The 19,131-nt window shown below is 50.3% G+C and overlaps 1 protein-coding gene across 2 annotated transcripts in view; it reads right to left on the minus strand.

The window, feature by feature from the left end:
- Positions 1-397: 397 nt before the first annotated feature.
- Positions 398-19,131, minus strand: part of col5a1 (procollagen, type V, alpha 1) — a 357,252-nt gene continuing 338,518 nt past the window's right edge. The window contains exons 62-67 of one of the 2 annotated variants that reach the window (XM_078550223.1): positions 17,176-17,229; positions 16,139-16,397; positions 12,249-12,361; positions 9,192-9,260; positions 5,221-5,454; positions 398-1,451 (exon numbers count right to left, since the gene is read on the minus strand). In XM_078550223.1, coding sequence (XP_078406349.1) covers positions 1,305-1,451; positions 5,221-5,454; positions 9,192-9,260; positions 12,249-12,361; positions 16,139-16,397; positions 17,176-17,229 — 876 coding nt within the window. In that variant the 3' untranslated portion in view covers positions 398-1,304. Of the gene's footprint in view, positions 1,452-5,220; positions 5,455-9,191; positions 9,261-9,313; positions 9,383-12,248; positions 12,362-16,138; positions 16,398-17,175; positions 17,230-19,131 lie in introns of both variants that reach the window. The other variant, XM_078550222.1, reaches the window with a different exon arrangement.

Below are 19,131 nucleotides of genomic sequence, written 5' to 3' on the forward strand. Positions count from 1 at the left end.
AAATCAACAGCATTAATCGGACAAAATAGCACCACAAGGCGAGATGTTTAAATAGCACCTAAATCTTCGGAAAACGCCTTGTCTCCTCGTCGTACAGAGTTTTCCGGTTAATCTTCAGGCACCTCTGGCAAGGCGTAGCTGCTAAGTGATGCAAAAGGCAGGCTTTAAGAGAGGTCCTTAACCGGAAGCTACCCTTTCTCTCCTACCCCTCCCACCCCCACCAACCCCCCCACCCTCCACCAAGAACGCAATGACTTTAGAACTGAGATAGTTTCATGAAACAAGGAATAGTGCGTGTTCCAGGACAAAAATTCCTACAGTAACCTTAACATGCGGAATAAGCTCAAAACCTGGAAACTGTAGCAGGAGGCAGCAAAGTATGTGTTATAGAGCCATATGCTTTTGATAATGCAGCAGAGCAGTTTTATTAATCCTAGATAACACATTTTTATATATTTATATATATATTTTGCACATTAGGTAAAAACGATGAGTTATCCTTGTACATTTTAACAGTCACATGCATTGATTCCAAAGCCAGAAGCTGCAGGGAGAATTCAAATATTATACAATAAAATATTTACTTACAAACGTACAAAAATTTGTTTCAAAAAGAAATAATAAATTGTCAGCACCATTTCTGAGGAAGGGTTTCAATTCAAAACATTTATTTGAGGAGATTTAAAAAACCTATGAATCTGAAATAAGAGCACAAAATATTGCAGGAGGTACAGAGAGAGAGAGAGAGGTTCAGTCAGTTTCAGAAGGAGAGAAGTGGCTGATTGTTCACAATGTGGGAGGGGGGTGGGGGGGCCGCTCTGGAACAGAGTGACCCCAAAACATGAACCCGACTTTCTCTGGCCGTGACTGACCAGTCGTGGCTGCTTGATCAGAGAGATTTCCTGTTGGTTTTCAAAACTTCACTTAGCTTTGGGGGTGTTGGGGGGTGGGGGGGGTGTGAGGGAGTGGGGAGGGGGGATAGAATTTAATAGCCTCGAGGTTGTCTAATTGTTCACCGCACTAGTTTAAAGTCTGGAGGTTCCTGTTTGCCGAAAGCTGGATGTTCGTTTCCAGGTACAGTTTTCCTCTCGAGGGTGAAGGGTGAAGTCAGAACTCAGCTTCATTTCTCCGGTCTGTCAACTCGCTCAGTGAGGTTACAGTGTTGTTGCTTTCTGCACTCTCTCATTCTTCCTCTGTGTGTGTGTGCACGTGTGTTTGTGTGCGTTTGTGAGTGTCAGTGGGTGTGTGTAGGTGTGTGTGTGTGTTTAAACAGTTTTTGTCTCTCTCTGTGAAGGCTGTAATCTTTATCCCACGAAACAGACAGGTCCAATTTCAAAGCCAAATTTCTGGCCTGACTCTCCAAAGTCATTGAACATGATGTCGATGAAGGGGAGCTGCTCCACTTTGGGAGTATTAATCTGTAATATCGTCTTCTGATAGCCTTTCCTTGTCTGCAGAGAGAAAGAGAGAATGGGGCATGTTAGAAAACTGTTTCTGAATCCCGAAAGGACCAAATCTATAGAGGGTTTGTTCTTCCAGAGAGAGCTGGCATGACATAATGGGCTGAATGGCCTCCTTCTGCCCTCTATCCATTCTCTGTTTCTATGGTTTAGGGGCTCTGAGCAGGAATTGGCGCAAATCCTGCTCCTGGAGAAAATAACATGAGACTGAATATTTGGAATTTCTGGACTTATCCGAGTGATGGTATTGGGAATAAAGTGGGGTCATTTCAGCTCAGAGACACCAAAATGTATCAAGAAACTCACACTGCTTTGCCCTGGAACAAAACGGTAACCTCTGAGCGCCTTGATACTGCCCTGGTGTGTCAGTATCAATCAACACTGACTCAAGGAATCCGCTTCATGTTGAGGATTGCGGTTATTAATATGGTGAGTGGGAATGCAAGCTTTTAATGTGGGGTGAGAGGCAGCAACTTCAAAATTTTCAGCTCAGTGGAAGATAGGGTGGGTGTGGGGAGAAGGGCGGGCGTGGGGAGAAGGGTGGGCGTGGGGGGAAGGGTGGGTGTGGGGAGAAGGGTGGGAGCGGGGTGAAGGGTGGGTGCAGCGAGAGGGTGGGCATGGGGAGAGGGATGGGCGCGGGGAGAGGGTGGGCGTGGGGAGAGGGTGGGCGTGGGGGGAAGGGTGGGTGCGGGGAGAAGGGCGGGCGTGGGGAGAAGGGCGGGCATGGGGAGAAGGGTGGGCACGGGGAGAAGGGTGGGCACGGGGAGAAGGGTGGGCACGGGGAGAAGGGTGGGCGGGGGGAGAAGGGTGGGCACGGGGAGGGTGGGTGCGGGGAGAAGGGTGGGCACGGGGAGAGGGTGGACGTGGGGAGAAGGGTGGGTGCGGGGAGAAGGGTGGGCACGGGGAGAGGGTGGACGTGGGGAGAAGGGTGGGCACGGGGAGAAGGGTGGGCACGGGGAGAGGGTGGACGTGGGGGAAGGGTGGGCGTGGGGAGAAGGGTGGGTGCAGGGAGAGGGGGTGGGCATGGGGAGAAGGGTGGGTGCAGGAAAAGGGTGGGCACGGGGAGAGGGGTGGGCACAGGAATGCTGGCTGATTTCCCCTCTTCCATAGCCAAGGGCCAATTGTACTTCTTGCTGCCTTTTTGCTGGGATCTGCCACGTGAACTATAACTTGGGGGATGATTTTTCCCTCGTCAGGCAGGTTCGGCCTCCTCGACTGTCCCCAGCAATTGGGGCCGGCCCGCGATTTCAGGTTGGGGGGGGATAATTAAGGCCGGCCCAGTGTGAGTCCTGTGGGGCTGTACTCAGAGCTGCCTGTGTCGGGGGTGCGGGAGGAGTGCGAGTGGGGAATTTTGCGCGGGTGTGTTGCAGGAAAAGCTGCCTGAGGCACTGAGCTGCCTCTGGGAGATGAAGAGTTTAAAGGCTAAAAATAAAGATTTCCAAAATGTTCTAAAACATGTCCCCTCATGTGACTCTGCCACATGAGCTATGGACATCTTATTAATTAAATGTTTTAATTTTTATTTAATTTTTGTTTGCTGTTGGAAAACTCATCCCGCCCGTGGATGAGGTTTCCTAAAAAATTCAAAGGCCGCTTGGCCTTTTTGCCAACCGTAAGGTTGGACAGGCAGTGAAAAATTTATTTCAATTATGACCTTAATGGCCTTAACAGGCCTTTTAATTGTTGGCGGGTATGTGCTGCCGACTCCGGCATGTGCCTGCCAACCAAAATACCCCGCCAGTGTGAGATCAATACCCCGCCAGTGTGCGATCAATACCCCGCCAGTGTGCCATAAATACCCCGCCAGTGTGATAAATACCCCGCCAGTGTGCGATCAATACCCCGCCAGTGTGCCATAAATACCCCGCCAGTGTGAGATCAATACCCCGCCAGTGTGCCATAAATACCCCGCCAGTGTGAGATCAATACCCCGCCAGTGTGCAATAAATACCCCGCCAGTGTGCGATCAATACCCCGCCAGTGTGCGATAAATACCCCACCAGTGTGCGATAAATACCCCGCCAGTGTGCGATCAATACCCCGCCAGTGTGCAATAAATACCCCGCCAGTGTGCAATAAATACCCCGCCAGTGTGCCATCAATACCCCGCCAGTGTGCCATCAATACCCCGCCAGTGTGCGATAAATACCACGCCAGTGTGAGATCAATACGCCGCCAGTGTGAGATAAATACCCCGCCAGTGTGCGATAAATACCCCGCCAGTGTGCGATAAATACCCCGCCAGTGTGCGATCAATACCCCGCCAGTGTGCGATCAATACCCGGCCAGTGTGCGATCAATACCCCGCCAGTGTGCGATTAATACCCCGCCAGTGTGCGATCAATACCCCGCCAGTGTGAGATCAATACCTCGCCAGTGTGCGATCAATACCCCGCCAGTGTGCCATAAATACCCCGCCAGTGTGCCATAAATACCCCGCCAGTGTGTGATCAATACCCTGCCAGTGTGCGATCAATACCCCGCCAGTGTGCGATCAATACCCCGCCAGTGTGCGATCAATACCCCGCCAGTGTGAGATCAATACCTCGCCAGTGTGCGATCAATACCCCGCCAGTGTGCCATAAATACCCCGCCAGTGTGCCATAAATACCCCGCCAGTGTGCGATCAATACCCCGCCAGTGTGCGATCAATACCCCGCCAGTGTGCGATCAATACCCCGCCAGTGTGAGATCAATACCCCGCCAGTGTGAGACAAATACCCCGCCAGTGTGCGATCAATACCCCGCCAGTGTGCCATAAATACCCCGCCAGTGTGCGATCAATACCCCGCCAGTGTGCGATCAATACCCCGCCAGTGTGCCATAAATACCCCGCCAGTGTGCCATAAATACCCCGCCAGTGTGCGATAAATACCCCGCCAGTGTGTGATCAATACCCCGCCAGTGTGCCATAAATACCCCGCCAGTGTGCCATAAATACCCCGCCAGTGTGCGATAAATACCCCGCCAGTGTGCGATAACTACCCCGTCAGTGTGCGATAACTACCCCGCCAGTGTGTGATAAATACCCCGCCAGTGTGTGATAAATACCCCGCCAGTGCGTGATAAATACACCGCCAGTGTGTGATAAATACCCCGCCAGTGTGTGATAAATACCCCGCCAGTGTGCGATAAATACCCCGCCAGTGTGCGATAACTACCCCGCCAGTGTGTGATAAATACCCCGCCAGTGTGTGATAAATACCCCGCCAGTGTGCGATAACTACCCCGCCAGTGTGCGATAAATACCCCGCCAGTGTGCGATAAATACTCCGCCAGTGTGCGATCAATACCCCGCCAGTGTGTGATAAATACCCCGCCAGTGTGCGATAACTACCCCGCCAGTGTGCGATAACTACCCCGCCAGTGTGCGATAAATACCCCGCCAGTGTGTGATAAATACTCCGCCAGTGTGCGATCAATACCCCGCCAGTGTGTGATAAATACCCCGCCAGTGTGCGATAACTACCCCGCCAGTGTGCGATAACTACCCCACCAGTGTGTGATAAATACCCCGCCAGTGTGTGATAAATACCCCACCAGTGTGTGATAAATACCCCGCCGGTGTGCGATCAATACCCAGCCAGTGTGAGATAAATACCCCGCCAGTGTGCGATGACATTGGGACGCCCGCCCGACGAGCAGAAAATTCTCCCTCTGGGACAAAAGCCAGAGAGTAACGTAACGTTGAGATAACAGCTTGAATAATTTGGAGAAACCTTTTTGCTTTAACCCAAAAGAATGAAGAGGTTACACTTACTGCACATTTGTCTACAATGGCTTGGATGTAAGGGTTGTTGTCATATGACATCTCCTCATCGTTCGAGCCCAGGAAACGAATGGCCTTGTCATAACTGTCAGTGCTCGAGTCGTACCAGGCCACAGTTTGGTGGCAGTTGTAGGTCAGGTTTTGATGGGCAGAGGCACTCAACAGCCTCAGGAAGGTCATCTGTACCACTCCAACTGGATTACTGTCTGCATCTGTATAGGACAGCTGATTGTGGAGAAGGAAAGAGCAAGAGAAGGGTAACAATTCAAACCAAACACCTACAACTCACTCACAGGCAGCTGCTACCAGGAGACCCCTGGGCTATACATGTTTACTGATTGTCCAGATTGGTCTTGGGGTATGTTTAACCCAGTAAAATCTCAGTCTCTTACTGAGAACATTTCACAGCTGGGCTGAATGGTTAACCCTGCTAAATGGAGCAGAAAGTACACGATTTTAATTTATTGTCAAGAGAGGGAGCCAAGAATTTTCATCATAGAAGGTCCAATGGGCTCAACAAACCAGTCCGTATTTGCCCCCATACCGTCCACCCGTCTCTCCCCACCTGCCTCTCCCCCACCCGCCTCTCTCCTGCCCCCCTCACCAACTTCTCACCTACACTCAACCTGCCTCTCCCCCAACTGCCTCTGCCTACACCCCACCAACCCTCCCCCTCAACTCCACCTACCAAGCCTCTCCCTCAAACCTAGACCCACCTTCTCACCATTTCCTCAACAACCCCTGTCTCCTAAAACACATACTTGCCCCTTGACCACATTTGTATTCTCTAGCCACCCCCACACACCTGTACCCTCACCGCACCCCCACACTCCTGCCCCTTCACTCCCCTCACATTCCCTGCCCCTCACCCCCTCCCACACTCCATCCCTCTTCAGCCCTTCACACTCCTGCATCCTCACTCCCCGACACTCCAGCCCCCTTTGCACCCCCCCACCCCACCCCCACCCCCACCCCTGTGCCCATCACCCTCCCAGTGAGCTCTGTATTCAGGTTTGGATCCAGTGTCAGTTGCTGTGCCCAGTCGAACTTCCCAGTGACATCACCTATGAACCGAGGGAGTCTCCTGCTGCCTCACTATGAATGCCAGAAAGAAGCCAATTTGAAACAAAACACATTCACCAACCACTGTTCCAGGATCCTCAGGCGATTCCAGGCTCCTCCCAACACTCGTTAGAGTGACGTGACTGAACACAAGGAAAAAAAGACATGCAGGAAGTGGGAGGGGTAACAAAGCAAGCAGGAGAGAACTGGACAGGCAACAGAACCAGACCCATCACAACCTCCTTTCTAGACTTTATTTGAGTTGGGATTCATTCTGGAGTGAACAGCGACACTGAAGGAACAGCGATATATTTCCAAATCAGGAAATGAGTGACTTGGGGGGAACTTCCAGGTGCTGGTGTTCCCATCTATCTGCTGACCTCGTCCTTCCAGATGGTTATGGTCGTGGGTTTGGAAGGTGCTGTCGAAGGGGCCTTGGTGAATTCCTGCAGTGCATCTTGTAGATGGTACACACTGCTGCTACTGTGCGTCGGTGGTGGAGGGAGTGAATGGTTGTGGATGGGGTGCCAAACAAGTGGGGCTGCTTTGTCCTGGATGGTGTCAAGCTTCTTGAGTGTTGTGGGAGCTGCATTCATCCAGGCAAGTGGGGAGTATTCCATCACACTGCTGACTTGTGCCTTGTAGATGGTGAACAGGCTTTGGGGAGTCAGAAGGTGAGTTACTCGTCACAGGATTCCTAGCCTCTGACCTGCTCTTGTAGCCACAGTATTTATATGGCTAGACCAATTCAGTTTCTGGTCAATGGTAACCCCCAGGATGTTGATAGTGGGGGATTCAGTGATGGTAATGCAATTGAACATCAAGGGGCGATGGTTGGATTCTCTCTTGTTGGAGATGGTCACTGCCTGGCACTTGTGTGGCACGAGTGTTACTTGTCAGCCCAAGCCTGGATATTGTCCAGATCTTGCTGCATTTGGACATGGACTGCTTCAGTATCTGAGGAGTCGCGAACGTTACTGAACATTGTGCAATCATCAGCGAACATCCCCACTTCTGACCTTATGATGGAAGGAAGGTCATTGATGAAGCAGCTGAAGATGGTTGGGCCAAGGACACTACCCTGAGCAACTCCTGCAGTGATGTCCTGGAGCTGAGATGACTGACCTCCAACAACCTCGGGGGAGTGAGTTCCATATGACACCTCTGGCGGACGGAGATTTCTGTAACACAGCATGGACTCCCGCACCCGGGGCCTGGATCAATGTAGCACCAGGAGTAACTTCCACCCTGCTCGCTACGTGACATAATCCAAAGGATTGAAGGTAAACTCAATGAAAGCGCAAACTCCTTAGGGTCTCTCAGGAGTTTTAACAGCTGTTGGATGCTTGCAAGGTATCTGGTGAAGCAGAAGGAGATAAAGTAAAGTCCCTGAGATGTGCTGCCATGTCTCAGAGAGGTGGAGTGTGCCGAAGCTGGAGCACAGTGAGATCAGGAGAGGACACAGAAAGTTCAAACCTGGAAGAGGAGCAGAGAAAAACCAGGGGTGCTGACACTGAGCTGCTCAGACTTTCTGAGAATTTTGCCGTGCCCGCCAGACCAATGTCCAAACAGTCGGGGGAGGCAAAAGGTTCTTTAGCCCATTCCCCACTGGCACTAAAGCAAACTCATTAATATTTTGGAGAGCGCTTCAGGCAAATGGTTGATATTCTAAAAAGGGATTTACACCCACCCTCAATTTGTCTCCTGGATGTAGTAAAGCTCTCACACTGACCCTCGCTGGGGTACAGATCCCACACACACTGACCCTCACTGGGGTACAGATCCCACACACACTGACTCTCACTGGGGTACAGATCCCACACACACTGACCCTCACTGGGGTACAGATCCCACAATCACTGACTCTTACTGGGGTATGGGTCCCACACACAATGACTCTCACTGGGGTACGGGTTCCATACACACTGACTCTCACTGGGGTACGGGTCCCACACACACTGACTCTCACTAGGGTACGGGTCCCACACACACTGACTCTCACCGGGGTACGGGTCCCACACACACTGACTCTCACTGGGGTACGGGTCCCACACACACTGACTCTCACTAGGGTACGGGTTCCACACTCACTGACTCTCACTGGGGTACGGGTCCCACACACACTGACTCTCACTGGGGTACGGGTCCCACACACACTGACTCTCACTAGGGTACGGGTCCCACACACACTGACTCTCACTGGGGTACGGGTCCCACACACGCTGACTCTCACTGGGGTACGGGTCCCACACACACTGACTCTCACTGGGGTACGGGTCCCACACACACTGACTCTCACTGGGGTACGGGCCCCACACACACTGACTCTCACTGGGGTACGGGTCCCACACACACTGACTCTCACTGGGGTACGGGTCCCACACACACTGACTCTCACTGGGGTACGGGTCCCACACACACTGACTCTCACTGGGGTACGGGTCCCACACACACTGACTCTCACTGGGGTACGGGTCCCACACACACTGACTCTCACTGGGGTACGGGTCCCACACACACTGACTCTCACTGGGGTACGGGTCCCACACACACTGACTCTCACTGGGGTACGGGTCCCACACACACTGACTCTCACTGGGGTACGGGTCCCACACACACTGACTCTCACTGGGGTACGGGTCCCACACACACTGACTCTCACTGGGGTACGGGTCCCACACACACTGACTCTCACTGGGGTACGGGTTCCATGGGCAGTGACAATCTCTGGGCAGTGGTTGTGCGGAGCGAGGGGGAATGTCAATTATATTTTTCTCTGAGTAACTCAGTGAGTGTGACTGAGCAGAGTAAAGTGTGTGTGATAGTATCGAGCAGCCAGGTTGGAAAGCAGCTGCCTGTGCCAGCCGGGAATAAGATGTAGTGCAGTTCTAGCCACTTACCAGGGCACCTCGCTTGTACTGACTATACCAAGAACCAGGCTGCTCTTTCGGCCAACGAGCCATTTTGCTCTGAAAAATACGAGACTGATTACAGACTGGAAAGGAAAACAATGAGTGCTTACCAGTTTACCACGCTTGTATTCACTGAACCAGGAGCCTGGTACCTCCTTGGGCCAAGATGTGACTCTTGCCTGATGCGAAATAGGAGGACAAAGGAGAAAATGAAAATAAGTTAATGTGCAAACTAACAAACTGAGTAATCTTGGTGAGCACAAGAAAATCACAACTTAGTGGAAAGTCCGAAAGTTTGGCTGTCTTTTTATTGCCACCAGATGATCTCCCTGGGGTCATGGTTTCTCACTGGGGTACGGGTCCCACACACACTGACTCTCACTGGGGTACGGGTCCCACACACACTGACTCTCACTAGGGTACGGGTTCCCCACACACTGACTCTCACTGGGGTACGGGTCCCACACACACTGACTCTCACTGGGGTACGGGTCCCACACACACTGACTCTCACTGGGGTACGGGTCCCACACACACTGACTCTCACTGGGGTACGGGTCCCACACACACTGACTCTCACTGGGGTACGGGTCCCACACACACTGACTCTCACTGGGGTACGGGTCCCACACACACTGACTCTCACTGGGGTACGGGTCCCACACACACTGACTCTCACTGGGGTACGGGTCCCACACACACTGACTCTCACTAGGGTACGGGTTCCCCACACACTGACTCTCACTGGGGTACGGGTCCCACACACACTGACTCTCACTGGGGTACGGGTCCCACACACACTGACGCTCACTGGGGTACGGGTCCCACACACACTGACTCTCACTGGGGTACGGGTCCCACACACACTGACTCTCACTGGGGTACAGGTCCCACACACACTGACTCTCACTGGGGTACGGGTCCCACACACACTGACTCTCACTGGGGTACGGGTCCCACACACACTGACTCTCACTAGGGTACGGGTTCCCCACACACTGACTCTCACTGGGGTACGGGTCCCACACACACTGACTCTCACTGGGGTACGGGTCCCACACACACTGACGCTCACTGGGGTACGGGTCCCACACACACTGACTCTCACTGGGGTACGGGTCCCACACACACTGACTCTCACTGGGGTACAGGTCCCACACACACTGACTCTCATTGGGGTACGGGTCCCACACACACTGACTCTCATTGGGGTATGGGTTCCACCAGCACTTGCCATTTTGTGTTGTGTGAGGCAGTCTCTGGGTATCAGTGGCATGTTCAGCTGTGGGAAGCCTCCTGGTTTAGGCTGACACTGCTCAGCTGATCTCCACTCCCGTTGAATGAACAAAAAAAAAATGCATGAAAGTGGCTGCAATTTGCGTACAGCATGATCGCACGATCAGATGTGGGATAATGAGCTGGTGATGTGATTTTTTATGATGTTGGTTGAGAGATGAACATTGGCCAGGAGATCAGGAACATTTCCCTGCTCTTAGAATCCTGCCCTTGGCTGATTACAGTCAATGAGAGGGTTTAATGCCTCACCTGAAAGATAGCACATCTAACAGTGCAGCACACCATCAGCACTGCACCCAGGGTGTTAGCCTGGAGTAAGGAGCTCAAATCTCTGGTTTGGGTCTTGAATTCAGAAACTGGTGCCTGAGCGGTGAGACTGCTGCCCACTGGAACCTGTACTCAATCGGCCAGGCCTGGCACCGGTATGGAGGAAAAGAGATAATAACACCTTCCTTTTGGTCTTTTCAGGTTTGATCATTCATGTTTGAAAAGGTAAACAGACCCTCACAAAGCAGGTACCTGCCCCTGTGCTCAGTGTGAAAGGCGTCGGAATGCTAACGTGCTTCTGAATAGTTAGGAATGTGATTGTGAGACCGCAGGGGTGGGGAGTGGGGGGTGGCGAGACCGTGGGGGAGGGGTGGTGAGACCGTGGGGGAGGGTTTTGTGAGAGTGTGGGGGAGGGGTGTGTGAGAGTGTGGGGGAGGGGTGTGTGAGAGTGTGGGGGAGGGGTGTGTGAGAGTGTGGGGGAGGGGTGTGTGACAGTGTGGGGGAGGGGTGTGTGAGAGTGTGGGGGAGGGGTGGCGAGACCGTGGGGGAGGGGTGGTGAGACCGTGGGGGAGGGTTTTGTGAGAGTGTGGGGGAGGGGTGTGTGAGAGTGTGGGGGAGGGGTGTGAGAGAGTGTGGGGGAGGGGTGTGTGAGAGTGTGGGGGAGGGGTGTGTGAGAGTGTGGGGGAGGGGTGTGTGAGAGTGTGGGGGAGGGGTGTGTGAGAGTGTGGGGGAGGGGTGTGTGAGAGTGTGGGGGAGGGGTGTGTGAGAGTGTGGGGGAGGGGTGTGTGAGAGTGTGGGGGAGGGGTGTGTGAGAGTGTGGGGGAGGGGTGTGTGAGAGTGTGGGGGAGGGGTGTGTGAGAGTGTGGGGGAGGGGTGTGTGAGAGTGTGGGGGAGGGGTGTGTGAGAATGTGGGGGAGGTGTGTGAGAGAGTGTGGGGGAGGGGTTTGTGAGAGTGTGGGGGAGGGGTGTGTGAGAGTGTGGGGGAGGGGTGTGTGAGAGTGTGGGGGAGGGGTGTGTGAGAGTGTGGGGGAGGGGTGTGTGAGAGTGTGGGGGAGGTGTGTGAGAGAGTGTGGGGGAGGGGTGTGTGAGAGTGTGGGGGAGGGGTGTGTGAGAGTGTGGGGGAGGGGTGTGTGAGAGTGTGGGGGAGGGGTGTGTGAGAATGTGGGGGAGGTGTGTGAGAGAGTGTGGGGGAGGGGTGTGTGAGAGTGTGGGGGAGGGGTGTGTGAGAGTGTGGGGGAGGGGTGTGTGAGAATGTGGGGGAGGTGTGTGAGAGAGTGTGGGGGAGGGGTTTGTGAGAGTGTGGGGGAGGGGTGTGTGAGAGTGTGGGGGAGGGGTGTGTGAGAGTGTGGGGGAGGGTTGTGCGTGCAACAACACACCCAGGCAGCAAATCAAAATCTACCCTCCAGAAATTTGCTTGATAAATATCCTGTGAAAGTTTGCACACCATTTTGCCTTATAAAGTGAGAACAGAGAAAGACTTACTCCTTCAGATTTCTTCTCTGGGAAGATGCAAGTTTCTCCTCCAGATGTGAGGTTACAGTAAACTTTGAACGAGTCCCTGGAGCAGCCTTGGTTTGGATCAATCCAGTATTCACCTGTCAGGAAGAGAATTGACAAATCAGCAGATTGGAAAAACATCCCTCCTTTCTGGTGGGTTAATCACACCCACACAGTAATAAGCAGGGCCTCCCTCCTGTCTTCCGCACCACCCCCAGCACAGGCTTGTTGCTGATTAATGGGCCATTGAACCCACTCTGTTCAAAGGGCTATTGAGCTAACCTGAGATATGCAAAGCACCTTCATGCACTCTCTCCTTCTGTACCTTTCCATCAAACCTTACATGTTATTGATATCACTTTGATCAGAGCTACCTGAAGGCTCCTCTCTTGTCTAACCTCACTCTTAATCTGCCATTTAACACAGCCCCCTTCCTCTCTACATCTTTATCGCATTGTTCCCTACTCCACCTTCAGGACTGTAAAACTATGGGACTCATCTCCTTTATGTCCCCTTCTTCAACTGTCTATAGGACATGAAAACCTAATCTTGATGTCACTTGTCCAATTATCTTGCCATGTCTTCTTGTCCACTCTGTCCACCGGGTTTTGTGCTGTGACTCTTTATTGAGTTTTCACAAGGCTCCTTACACAGCACCTTCCAAACCCACGACCACTACCATCTAGAAGGACAAGGGCAGCAGATAGATGGGAACACCACCACCTGCAATTTCCCCTCCAAGTCACTCACCATCCTGATTTGGGAATATATCGGCTGTTCTTTCACCATCGCTGGGTCAAAATCCTGGATCTCCCACCCTAACAGCACTATGGGTGTACCTACACCACATGGACTGTACTGGTTCGAGAAGGCAGCTCACCACCACCTTCTCAAGGGCAACCAGGGATGGGCAATAAATGCTGGCCCAGCCAGCGAAGCCCACATCCCATGAATGAATAAGAATAAAGTTCTCTCAAACTAAGGAATGTAGACCTGCTGCTCTGCGCCAATGAATCGTGCCCTCTGGCCCTCCAATTCTCTCAACAACACATTTATCATCCTTTCCAAGGTTACCCTTGTTGTCATAACAACATACAGGAAAACAGGCAGAAACTAATTAATTGCTTCATGCGACACAACTGCATTATATTCTGACAGATAATCTTATTTGCAATCTATGATAGTGTTAGGCCCCAGGGTCCAATGGATGAGTTAACATTCCAATCTCACACCATAAATATGATGAAAAATCAGAGAGCCATTAGGAGAGCGATGGGGGCAATATTGATGTTCAGCTGTTAGAGATCGCTAACACTGTGACATGGATACAAAGTAAGCTGTTACACCTCAGGTTAGGGTACCATTGCAGCACCAACATTCCCTACACTTGGGTTCCTTGGAACCAATGCTGGACTCCAGAAATTTGGACGTGATCCTGTGGATCATTGGAAGAAAGGAATAGAAGATGCCACCACCAAACACATCTTCCCATCAGCCCCCTGGCGGCTTTCCTTAGGGACCATTCCCTCTGGGATACCCTGGTCCACTCCTCCATCAACCCCAGTACCTCATCCCCCTCCCATGGCACCTTCCCATGCAATTGCAGAAGGTGCAATACCTGCCCCTTTACCTCCTCCCTCCTCACTGTCCAAGGGCCCAAACACTCCTTTCAGGTGAAGCAGCGCTTCACTTGCATCTCCTTCAATTTGGTCTCCTGGATTCGCTGCCCCCAATGTGGTCTCCTTTACCTCAGGGGGACCAAATGCATGCAGACTGGGTGACCGCTTTGTGGAACACCTTCAGTCTATCCGCCAGCATGACCCAGACCTTCCTGTTGCTTGCCATTTCAACGCCCCATCCTGCTCTCATGTCTGTCCTTGGCCTGCTGCAATGTTCCAGTGAAGCCCAACGAAAACTGGAGGAACAGCACCTCATCTTCCGACTAGGCACTTTACAGCCTTCCGGACTTAACATTGAGTTCAACAACTTCAGACCATGAACTCTCTCCTCCCTCTTGACTCCTTTTTTAATCAATTTATTTATTCATTTGTATTCATTTATTTTTTTATTTTATTCATTCATTTCTTTATCCTTTTTCCTCAACCCCCCCCTCCTCCCACCAGGGCCATCTGTCACTTGTTTCTATGTTATGCATTCACAGGGCGCTGACCCTTGTTCTGCTATTAACACCTTCTGCTATCTTACCTTTATGCCACTGTCAGCACCTTCTTTACTCTTTACCACTACCACCAACACTCCCTTTGTCTCGTGTCCATGACATCTTTGTCGATCTCTCCTTAGCGGTCACCTATCCCTGTCCTTCTATCTCGTTCCACCTGCTCTACCTCCTCTTAAACAGTATAAAATCCATCACATTTCCACTTCTCTTTAGCTAGGAAGAAGTCACACGGACTCGAAACGTTAACTCTGTTTCTCTCTCCACAGATGCTGCCAGACCTGCTGAGTTTTTCCAGCATTTTCTGCTTTTATTACAGAAAGAGGCCAGTTAAACTTGTTCTGTAATTCAATTAGATCAGGGCTGACCTGTATCTTAACTTCATCCATTGGAAACATTTAAAGGTTTTTAATTTTAAGGTTTCATCCCTTTGTTCTGGCTCCCCCTGTTGTAGGGTGTTGGTTGCAGTTCAGTAGGTATGAAGAAGTCTTTGTAGTCATACGTATGTTAACTGTGAGTCTTTATTGACTCTTAGAACTATTTCTAAATGTATAGTAAAGGGTACAAGCTCGGATCTCTCTCCATGCTTGCTGGTACACATGGCTCCGTCCAACTCTAGACTGATCCTGGGTGTGGGTCATGTGCTCTCTTACATCGCTGTGTGGGCGGTACTGTACTCAGTCCCACATTAACTGTATATATGAACATACAAATTAGGAGTAGGAATAGGCCATTCAGCCCCTTGAGTCTGCTCCGCCATTCAATAAGATAATGGTTGATCTTCTTGTGTTTCATTTTCCATGTTCCCATCTAACCCCGATAACCTTTGATTCCCTTGCCTAACAAGAATCTATCTACCTCAGCCTTAAAAATATTCAATGACCCCGCCTCCACCACATTCTGAGGCAGAGATTTCCAAAGTTGCACAACCCTCAGAGAGAAAAAATTCTCCTCATCTCTGTCCTAAAAGGGTGATCCCTAATTTAAAATCAGTGCCCCCTAGTTCTGGACTCACCCACAAGAGGAAACATCCTTTCCACGTCCACCTTGTCAAGGCCGTTCAGGATCTTGTATATTTCAATCAAACCACCCCTCACTCTTCTAAACTCCAGTGGAAACAAGCCCAGTCTGTCCAACCTTTCCTCATAAGACAGCCCAAATCCTAATACTACACCCCCACCAGACAAAATAAAGAGCTTCTATCATTTTTTTGTTCTTTCATGGGATGTGAGTGTCGCTGGCAAGGCCCGCATTTGTTGCCCGTCCCCAATTGCCCGTGAATGAGTGGCTTGCTAGGCCATTTTAGAGGGCTGTTAAGGATGACAGGTTTCTTTCCCTAAAGGACATTAGTGAACCAGATGGGTTTTTGTGACGATCGATGATAATTTTACCATCACTGAGATTAGCTAAATATTCCAGGTTTATTAATTGAATTCCACTAACTGCCGTGGTGGGATTCGAACCCATGTTCCTTGGGCCTCTGGATTACTAGTCCAGTGACATTACCACTATACCTCTGTAACCATCCTATCAAATCCTTTAATCATCTTTAATTAGATCACCCCTTAACAACCTGAGATTAAGACAATGCACGGCCAGTCTAAATGCTGTCAGTCTGAACAGGTTTCCTGGGGTCATGTAGACCTGTTGTGTGGTAGAAGCATTGGGTGCACATTAGTTTCCCACATTTTGAACCCACCATCAGGAAAGTCAGGGTGACAGAGGTGCAGGTCCTTGCAGGTACGCGCAGGATTGTTCTGTGTCCCCATTGGGTGCTTCATCTGTTCAATCTCCAGTTTTAGTGAGTTCAGAGAACCAAAGATTTCTTCCATTCCATCTGCATAGTCCAGGTAGTTATCAGGAACTCCTTCTTCCAAAAGCTGGCTGGCATCAATGGAACGTTTAGCTCTCTTTGAAGAATGGATTGGGAAGGGCTGAATGACTTCACCAGCAGGACCCTACAGTGTAAACAAAGTCATTGACATTTAATAAAGAGAATTTAAATTGATCTAAAAACAGAATTTGTCTCCACAGAGTGACTGACAATTTCCATGGCCTAAATGGGAAACATTTAGCATAATGTCTACTGCGTTTCTCATAACAATGCCACAACCCTCTGTCTATTGAATCAACACAATGGCACATTACACTAATTTACTGAGAAACTCAGCTGAGAAGCTGAGGCCCAGTGAGGCCTCAGCAGAGGGGATGCTGTGACCCACACTGTACAGAGGGGATGCTGTGACCCACACTGTACAGAGGGGATGCTGTAACCCACACTGTACAGAGGGGATGCTGTGACCCACACTGTACAGAGGGGATACTGTGACCCACACTGTACAGAGGGGATACTGTGACCCACACTGTACAGAGGGGATACTGTGACCCACACTGTACAGAGGGGATACTGTGACCCACACTGTATAGAAGGGATACTGTGACTCAAGAACATATTAAATGTTTCTTCTACCATCACCAATTACACTTTCCATACTAATGGCCTTTTTAAAAGTTTGTCCATTTTAAGATGACCCATGTGATCACACTTGTGTATTTCAGTTTCTGATGACATAAGGATGTAATATCCAAACCTTTAGCTAATAATTGTACAGTGCTGCTCTGTGACCAATCCAGTGCAATATGAGTTGCTAATGGATCAAACATGATTTCAGATGAATTGTAACATCAAATTGCTGATCATGAAAGCATTTTTCAATTAGAAACATGTCTACTCACAGGAGCACCTGGTGGACCTTGTATTCCAGTTTCACCTTTGGGACCAGTGAGGCCCTGTGCAGAAATAAATGCAAACAAGTTATCAGAAATATCTTGAGGCAGATGCAGCCTTGGCTTGTGTCACTGCTGTTTCATTCCAAGTATAGATATTGGTGCAGCTCACTGCATCAGGTAAATTGCTATTTGAACAGGGTCATGACATTGTTTTGCAGTTTCTACAAGCTCCCAGAATCTCTTGGTGAGATACTCGGTTAAAGCTTCAGTTCAGTTGGACAATCTTGAATATTACAGGAACTGGCTAGTCTCACACCATTATTACACACTCCACTGTCCAGCCTCACACCATTATTACACACAGCATTGTCCAGTCTCACGCCATTATTACAAACAGCACTGTCCAGCCTCACATCATTATTACACACTCCACTGTCCAGTCTCACACCATTATTACACACTCGACTGTCCAGCCTCACACCATTATTACACACAGCATTGTCCAGTCTTACACCATTATTACACACAGCACTGTCCAGTCTCACACCATTATTACACCACTGTCCAGTCACACACCATTATTACACACAGCACTGTCCAGCCTCACACCATTATTACACACAGCACTGTCCAGTCTCACACCATTATTACACACAGCACTGTCTAGCCTCACACCATTATTACACACTCCACTGTCCAGCCTCACACCATTATTACACACAGCACTGTCCAGTCTCACACCATTATTACACACAGCACTGTCCAGTCTCACACCATTATTACACACTCCACTGTCCAGTCTCACACCATTATTACATACAGCACTGTCCAGCCTCACACCATTATTACACACTCCACTGTCCAGTCTCACACCATTATTACACACAGCACTGTCCAGTCTTACACCATTATTACACACAGCACTGTCCAGCCTCACACCATTATTACACACTCCACTGTCCAGTCTCACACCATTATTACACACAGCACTGTCCAGCCTCACGCCATTATTACACACTCCACTGTCCAGCCTCACGCCTTTATTACACACAGCACTGTCCAGCCTCACACCATTATTACACGCTCCATTGTCCAGCCTCACACCATTATTACACACAGCACTGTCCAGCCTCACGCCATTATTACACACTCCACTGTCCAGCCTCACACCATTATTACACACAGCACTGTCCAGCCTCACACCATTATTACACACAGCACTGTCCAGCCTCACACCATTATTACACACAGCACTGTCCAGTCGCACACCATTATTACACACTCCACTGTCCAGTCTCACACCATTATTACACACTCCACTGTCCAGTCTCACACCATTATTACACACAGCACTGTCCAGCCTCACACCATTATTACATACTCCACTGTCCAGTCTCACACCATTATTACACACTCCACTGTCCAGTCGCACACCATTATTACACACTCCACTGTCCAGTCTCACACCATTATTACACACTCCACTGTCCAGTCTCACACCATTATTACACACTCCACTGTCCAGTCTCACACCATTATTACACACTCCACTGTCCAGTCTCACACCATTATTACACACTCCACTGTCCAGTCTCACACCATTATTACACACTCCACTGTCCAGCCTCACACCATTATTACACACTCCACTGTCCAGTCTTACACCATTATTACACACTCCACTGTCCAGTCTTACACCATTATTACACACTCCACTGTCCAGTCTTACACCATTATTACACACAGCACTGTCCAGTCTTACACCATTATTACACACAGCACTGTCCAGTCTCACACCATTATTACACACTCCACTGTCCAGCCTCACACCATTATTACACACTCCACTGTCCAGTCTTACACCATTATTACACACAGCACTGTCCAGTCTTACACCATTATTACACACTCCACTGTCCAGCCTCACACCATTATTACACACTCCACTGTCCAGCCTCACAC

Source organism: Cetorhinus maximus, chromosome 10 (genome assembly GCF_964194155.1).
Source record: "Cetorhinus maximus chromosome 10, sCetMax3.hap1.1, whole genome shotgun sequence".
Classification (NCBI taxonomy): Eukaryota; Metazoa; Chordata; class Chondrichthyes; order Lamniformes; family Cetorhinidae; genus Cetorhinus; species Cetorhinus maximus.